The sequence below is a fragment of the Pteropus alecto genome, unplaced genomic scaffold (assembly GCF_000325575.1).
Source record: "Pteropus alecto unplaced genomic scaffold, ASM32557v1 scaffold135, whole genome shotgun sequence".
Taxonomy (NCBI): Eukaryota; Metazoa; Chordata; class Mammalia; order Chiroptera; family Pteropodidae; genus Pteropus; species Pteropus alecto.
The window spans coordinates 5,438,588-5,446,355 of NW_006438076.1; the positions used below are offsets into that span (position 1 = coordinate 5,438,588).

At 46.3% G+C, this 7,768-nt stretch overlaps 1 protein-coding gene across 4 annotated transcripts in view; it reads left to right on the forward strand.

The window, feature by feature from the left end:
• The window catches only part of LOC102892605 (protein HIRA), a 79,981-nt gene that overhangs the window by 65,009 nt on the left and 7,204 nt on the right, over positions 1-7,768 (forward strand). For all 4 annotated transcript variants that reach the window (XM_006915244.2, XM_025049193.1, XM_015592020.2 and 1 more), the window contains 3 exons: positions 316-438; positions 894-1,057; positions 3,120-3,208. In XM_006915244.2, coding sequence (XP_006915306.1) covers positions 316-438; positions 894-1,057; positions 3,120-3,208 — 376 coding nt within the window. The remainder of the gene's footprint in view (positions 1-315; positions 439-893; positions 1,058-3,119; positions 3,209-7,768) is intronic.

The following is a 7,768-nucleotide window of genomic DNA, read 5'->3' on the forward strand; positions in this document are numbered from 1 at the left end:
GACTAGGCCATGTGGGCCCTCGGGTAGGCAAGCATTTTGGGCACACTTCACAAATAGGCCCCCTGGCCCCAGGAACCAAGACCACAGGGCAGAGGTATTCATGACGAGAGCCCTGCCAGTGACCTTCACTGTCATTAATGTTCCCTTGTTACGAAACCTGTCCGTGAGGGGCCTGAGTTGAGAACGCAATGACACTCAGTCTTTGCTGGTATTCTCACAACAGGTTACATGGCACTTGCTCTTCACCTTGCCGCCAGCCTCCTCTGGTGGACCTCCTGGTTTTCCTGAGCTCAGCTCCTGCCTTTGCCTCCCCAGGAACCTGGTTTCTGACAAGCAGGACTCCCTGGCCCAGTGTGCGGACTTCAGGAGCAGCCTGCCTCCCCAGGATGCCATGCTGTGCTCGGGACCCTTAGCCATAATCCAGGGCCGTGCTTCCACGTAGGTGACCCAAGTGCTGGGAAAGGTGGCTGGGTTATGCAAGTACAGTCCCACCCAGGCCAGCTCTCTGATTGCTATCCCTTGTGCACAGGCAAGTTGTGGGTTCCAAGAGTTGTAGGCCCACGTCAGGTAGCAAGCCCTGTTACTTCAGGGCCCAGATGGCAGTCTGAGGTGCATTGGGTCATGGACACCCATGCTGGGCAGTAGTAGTGGCCATCTGGGCCTCTGGCCTGTCACCTCAGGGGCCTAAATGGCAGGCGCAGGATGGGGTACACCTGGGGTGCCAGAGTATCCAGGAGGTCCACAGCTGGGACCTGGGGATGGGTGGGCCAGTGTGGAGTCTAACATCTGCCCCCCTGCTGGATCCTTGCTGGTGCCCTGGGGTGCACGGTGGGAGCCTCCTGCATGATGCAGTGCCTGCCACCTCATGATGTGTACCCTGCCGATCTCCGCAGTTCAGGGAGACAGGCAGCCCGGCTTTTCTCCGTGCCTCATGTGGTGCAGCAGGAAACCACCTTGGCCTACCTAGAGAACCAGGTCGCGGCAGCACTCACCCTGCAGTCCAGCCATGAGTACCGCCATTGGCTCCTCCTCTACGCACGGTACCTCGTGAATGAAGGTAAGGTTCCTGGTGGCTGCTTCATCCTCCTGGGCCCAGCTCAATCCCTGTCCCAATACATCTGTCCTGAAACCAATGAGTCAGGTCAGAGGTGCAGTGGCCTAGGTCTCTCTGTACTCTTTCCTCTCAGTCTTTCATGGTTACCCCGGAGGCCCTCGTCTTTGGCTCCCCTGTTAGCGTGGTGGGCCCTCAGCCCCCCATCTCCAAGCCTGAGCTGAATGCAGCTCAGCAGGCATCCAGCTCCACTACAGGCCCTGAATAGAGTATTCCTTAAGGGCCAGAAGGATTGGCAGTGGGATGATGTAGAGTCAGGGGATTCATGAAAAGACATGCAAATGGGATACTCAGACTTTTGCCCTCCTTCACACCCTAAGAGTACCAGCGGTCAGCAAGCTGGACACCCCAGGGGAGGGTGTCTTCTTGCAGCATCCAGTGTACCTGCATTCCTCTTCCTTTTCTGTAGTCTCTCCTGGAAGAGCTAGCCTGTTTTCCAGCACCTCCCCCTGTCCTTTCAGCCCAGCTTTCCCTGCCAAGGCTCTTAGCACCCATGTCTTCTCCCCAGTATACCCTTGTTGGTCAGCAGAAAGCAAAGTGTGTTGCAAGAGGTGACTGTCCTATTCTCAAGATCACCTCTCATTTCTCTGCTAGGCAAGCATGGAGTCTGACTTACCAGCCTTCCTCCAGCTTGAGCTTGACCTCCAGGACTGTGGCCTGGGGTCTGGTCCTCCTAGCGTTCTCCCTGTCACTACTCATGTTACAGAGCAGCCTACCCCACAGCCTCTTCTGGCCTTGCTTTGCTTTTAACATTATTGTTTACGATTTAGAGAAGAAAATTTAAGTATAGAAAAGACAGAAAAAAAACATGCCAAACCCCTACAAACATGTTGCCTCTGATGCAACTGCATGTATATATATATATATACCTTGCTGCACACACACCTCTAATGGCTGACCAGTTCAAAGCCCTCCCCCTTCCCATCTGACTCCAATAATGAGTTTGATGTTTACTTTTCCCACCCAGTCTATGTGGTCGCCCAGAATGTGTTGTCACTGGCATTTCTGAACACTCAATTTTCCCAAGCCCTCACCCCTTTTCCAGGATGCTCCAGTAACATCTGGGCCTCACACTCCATTCCGCTAAGGAAACCCCTCCTCTGGCTCCTCTCTGGTTTGCTTCATCCTGGGTGTTGATCAGGACTCACCTTGATGCCCTGCATAAAATTGCTGCCTCCTCTGGAGCCTGCACCTGTTTGTGGGACTACTTCTGCCGCTTGCTTCTTTTTCTCTATCTTCCACATGTCTGTTCCCATGTCCATACACAAGTCACCTCTTTCTAGCCCCTGCTTCCTCAACTGTTAAAAGAAGACTTAAGTTTTAAAGGGAGACCCTACTGATTTCTGAAATTCCTTAGATTCCAACTTCATCCTTATTTTCTACCCTCATCTTTGGGTAATTTCATCCATTTCCTATGGCTTCAGCTGCCCGCAGTGCCAACAGACCCCTAGACTTGCCTCAACATTTCTGGCACTCCACCTGGCTGCGCCCATAACCCTTGAGTTGACAGTTGCTTCTCCTGTCTGCTCAGTCACCACCTCCTCAGTCTAAACTCATATCCTTGCCATCTCTTACCTCCAAAGGCTGCCTCCTGACCCTGCTGATTTCTCATACTGGCTGCTAAGACGTCTTCTCTCAAGCAAATCTGACTAGTGCTCTCCCCTCCTTCTACAGTTTCCCGTGTTTTCCCATCACCTCGGAGTGTTCATCCCAGAGCTGGCCATGTCTCATTTTTCCCATGGGCCTAGCACACAGAGTGGCCACTGCATACATTGTCAAGGGAGTGGGTGAATGAGTGAGAATCTGTCATTATGGGTCTCAGTGCCCCAAACTGAGAGACATGCAAAAAGCATTTTGCCCATCATAGGCAACGAAATAAGCATTTGTTCATTCTGTTTTGAATATACACAGCAACTTAGCATATTCTTGATTTTTTATTTCTTTTTGTAATGTGTTCCTATTTCTGTTTTGTTTTGTTTTTGTTCTTTTGTTTTTTTTCTGTAATTAGGGTTTGAATACCGACTCCGAGAAATATGCAAGGACTTACTGGGTCCAGTTCACTACTCCACTGGAAGCCAGTGGGAGTCAACAGTAGTGGTAGGTGCTTCTTTCATTCTTGCTGCAAGAATTCTCTCTTGAAAAGTAAAAGTGGAGATTTAAAAAGTAAGCCAAAGTCCTTTGAAATTCTTCCCCATTATACATCTCCAGCTTACTGCCTTGGGTCCCAGCATCAGTAAGTGGGTTAGATTCCAGCACTGCATGATCTAGCAGGAGCTGGGCCCTTGGCATCAAGCCTAGGGAGCATTCAGCCACATACCTGTGCTGAGGAAGGCTGCATGCCCGGGGCTGTGGGTTTGGTCAGTAGTAAAGATAAAAGATCCTTCCCTGCTCTCCTGGAGCTCACAGTCTGGTAGGGAGGCACACATAAGCAAGTAAGCAATTTAGTCAACAAGATAGGTTTAGACTGTGGATTGTGCTAAGAAGGAAATAAGCAGAGTGATCAAACAAGTGTGCCTGGCAAAGTGTGGCCACAGAAGACCTCAGAAGAGGACTTTGAGGATAAAACCCAAGGTTAAGAATGAGCCAGCTCTGCAGAGTCCTGGGGACAGCTTTTTTGGTAGAGGTGGTGGTAGATGCAAAGAGGGCATGGCACATTGAGGCTGCTGTGGCTGGGACATAGTAGGTAGAAGAGACAGTGAGAGGTGGCAAAAGAGGTGAGCAGAAAGTAAATCATGGAGCTGGAGTTTTAGTCTAGGCAGGGGGAGCTGTTGAAGGAGTTTGCAGGAGAGCCGATGTGAACTGATGTAGAAAGGAGTTTGAAGGAGAGCCGATGTGAACTGACGTAGAAAACCAGCCAGCAGAGGTGACATGAGCTGACATAGAAAACCAGTTGGGGTTTGTTTTTTGCAACAGTCCCGGCAATAGATGAAGGTGCCTTGGATCAGTGTGATGGCTCTAAAGAGGGGAAAGGAGACAGATTCAGGATGTGTTTTGAAGGCAGAACCAAAAAGATTTGGTGTGTGGGTGGTTGGATATGAAGTAGGTAAGGAAAAGAGAATAATGTATGTGCCTTACCTTCAGATACTTTTGGCTTGCCCAGGTGGATGCTAGTGCATTGACTGAACTGGAAAAGGGGCAGGTTGGTGAGAGATGGGAGAAGTTGTGGATCCAAAAGTTCCACTGCTTCATTCAGTCACTGAGAAAATATTCATGTAGCAACTTCCCTGGCCAGGCCTAGGGCAGGCAGCAATGACTAAAGCAAACAGGGGCCCTTTCTTTGTGGATCTTCACTCTTGTGGAGAGAGGCATATTTGAAACAAATGAACAAGTACATATAATGTATTGGGTGGGGATAAGTGCCATAAAAAAGAATAGAGAGAAGGGGGATACGGAGTACTGGCAGGATGCTATTTTATATTGGATGATCAAGAAAGACCTAATTGACTGAACAGAGACCAGAAAAGATGAGGGATGAAGCCCCACAGATATTTGAGGGAAGAGGGAACAGCAAGTACAAAGGTCCTGAGGTGTGTGTGGAGGGGTGTCTTGCAGCATAAAAGGGATAGCTGAGCAGAATGGCAATGGAAGGGTGAAAGATTGGAGGATCAGTCTCACAAGGTTCCGAAGGCCTTGGTGTGTATTTGGCCTCCTCTGTTTTTTATTTTATTGTAATAGATCTTAATTTGGTTGGCTAATAAAATCTGAGGTTCAAAATCAATTCCCTTAGAGCTTTAAATGTGTTGTGCCACAAACTTTTAGCATCCACTGTTGTTGCTAAAAACTGCCACAAATCTGATTTCCATTGCTTTGCAAGCTCTTTTGGGATCCTCTCTTGGTGTTTTGAAGTTTCATGAAGCTCTGAGTCTGTGTCTTTCATTCATTCTGTGGTTTTTCCTAGGTTCTCTTTGATTATATTCTCTTCCATTTTCCCCAACATCACTGAGATATAATATATTCTCTCTTTTTGGAATCTGCTGTATTATTTTTTATAGTTTGAATTCTTCCTCAAATTTTCAATTTAGTCTTTTATTTGCATGAGCATAGTTTTCATATCAGAAGCCCTTGTGGATCCGTTTTCTAGAAATGTTTCTGCTGGTTCTCATTCATATTGTTTTATCTCCTTGTATGCCTGGTTATTTTTGACTGTCTACTGGACCTAGTATTTGAAAAATTATTTGTAGAAATGGTTTGAGGCCTCAGTGATGTTATCTTCCTCAACATAGCACTTTTATTTGCTGCTGCTAGCTCTTTGCCCCAGCCCTGCAAGGCCTCTTCAACCCAGTTCAGGGATTGAGATCTCCTGGGCTGCCTGAGGACTCAAATCTGGGTACTAGTTGATGCAGGGACTGGTGTACTACCTTATTCTAGAGTGCTTGTCTTTCGGGTGCCAGAACAAAGGAGAGGTGATTTACTGGGGATTCTACTTTTCATGGGCCCCATGCCCCTGCTTTGGTCCCTCTATGCCCTCAAGTCTGGTAGAAGCTCTGCTCAGCCTCTTCCTCATCAGTAAATACTCCCGAGGCAAAGGTGTCTCTCACTGGATTTCTGCCTTTCCCACATCCCAGCTCAGTCCTTCATCACTAGCACATTAGCTGTTTGAGGTATATTTCTGTTTGTCCAACTTGTCCCCATTCTCAGTGGAAAGGGTTTTTCTGAATTACCTGCAAGAGTAGAGCTGTTTCCCCAGCACACCTCACCTCTGGGGTAGCCTGATGGGCCATCTGCTTTGGTAGGAGACAGGTAGGCATGTGCCCAGCTAACCCCTTCACCTGGCCAGGTTATGGGGCTTCACTCTGTAACCCAACTGCCACATTGGGAGCTATAGCTTGAGATATCAGCAAGAGCTCTACCTAGCAAATCTCTGTCTCAGCCTAAAGTAAGCACTCTAGGCCAGAGTGGTGCACAGGGGGAAGAGGGCACAGAGAGGCCACCAGTTAGTGACCATGTACTCTCCTTTCCCACTCCGTCCTGTTGGTTGTTTTGCCATCTCTAAGCAGGGCACTTCATTGGGGATTTGCCCAGGAGAGTCTGTGGCTTCCTTCCCAGGGGCACCATCACTGTGGTTCCGCCTGCTTTCTTCCTCCTGTAGATCATCTAAAATAGCTGGTCTGCTCATGGTCCATGAGCACATCCATGACAAAATTCGTGCAAATTGGTTTGTAGGAATTCTTTATATATTGAGGAAGTTTCTCTTTGTGATAGGAGCTGCCAGTACACCTCAGGGGACCTGAAGATTCAAGCTTCTTTTCCTTAAGTCTCATGGCTCAATGTGCGCAGGAGGGAGACAGGAAGCAGAAGGTTGGGGCACTAAACAGCCATCCTTCAGGTGCCTGAGCTCTGTGGTTGCCACTGTCTCCCCAGCCAGGGCCTGCAGGGAAGCCTTCCTCTGCCAAGGTCTTCACTGTAGGACCTATGACACTGGCCAGAGTGGGTGATAGCTATGTTCCAGAATACTGCCTGAAACAGTGGGAAACATCACCTATTAATGAGTGCACAGGGTAGGAGGTGGCACTTGGTGGCTGTTGGTATTGATACCAGCCTTCAGGCCAGAGAGCAGATTCTCTTTCAGCTTGCCCCTGGTGCCACAGGCAGACAGAATTTTTTGCTTTGTTTATAGCAGTTTACTTCATTCCCTTTCATTTTTTAAATGAAATTTTTCAATTTTTAATTTTAAAATTTATTTCAAATGGTAATATAGTACCATAGTTCAAAAATTAAAAAGTACAGTAGTTTTGAAATAAGTTTTGAAGTCAAGAAGTATGAGACCTCCACCTTTCATCTTTTTTTAAAAAAAGATTCTTGTGGCTATTCAAAATCCCTTGAGATTTCATGTGAATTTTAGGATGGATTTTTCTATTTCTGTGAAAAATGCCAGTAGGATTTTGATAGGAAGTGCATTAAATCTATAAATCACTTTTGGTATTATTGACACCTTAACAATACTGAGTCTTCCAATCCATGAATATGAGATGTTTTTCCATTTATTTACGTCTTCTTAATTTCTTTCAGCAATGTTTTGTAGTTTTCAGTGTACTAGTCTCTCACCTCCTTAGTGAAGTTTATTTATAAGTATTTTATTCTTTTGGAGGTTATCGTAAGTAGAATTATTTTCTTAATTTACTTTTTATATTGTTCATTATTAGTTTTGGATGTTGGTTTCATATTCTGTAAACATGCTGAATTTATTAGTTCTAACAGTTTTTTTGTGTGTGCGTGTGGAAACTTTAGGGTTTTCTATATATAAGATCCTGTCGTTTGGGAACAGATAAGCTTACTTGTTCCTTTCCAATTTAAATGCTTTTTATTTCTTTTTCTTGCCTCATTGTTCTGGCATTTCCAGCACTATGTTGAATAAAAGTAGTGAAAGTGGTCATTTCTGACCTTAGAGCAAAAGCTTTCAGTTTTTTAACATTGAGTACGTTAGCTTTGGCCTTTATTATATTGAGATGGTTTTCTTCTGTTGCTAGTTTGTTGAGTGCTTTTATAATAAAACTGTTGAATTTTGTCGAATGCTTTTCTGAATCAACTGACATGATCTTCTGGGATTATTTTTCCTTCATTCTGTTAATGTGGTATGTGGTTTTCTTTTCTTGTAGTGTCTTTGTCTGGCTTTGATTTCAGGGTAATGCTGGCCTCATAGAATGGATTTGGAAGTGT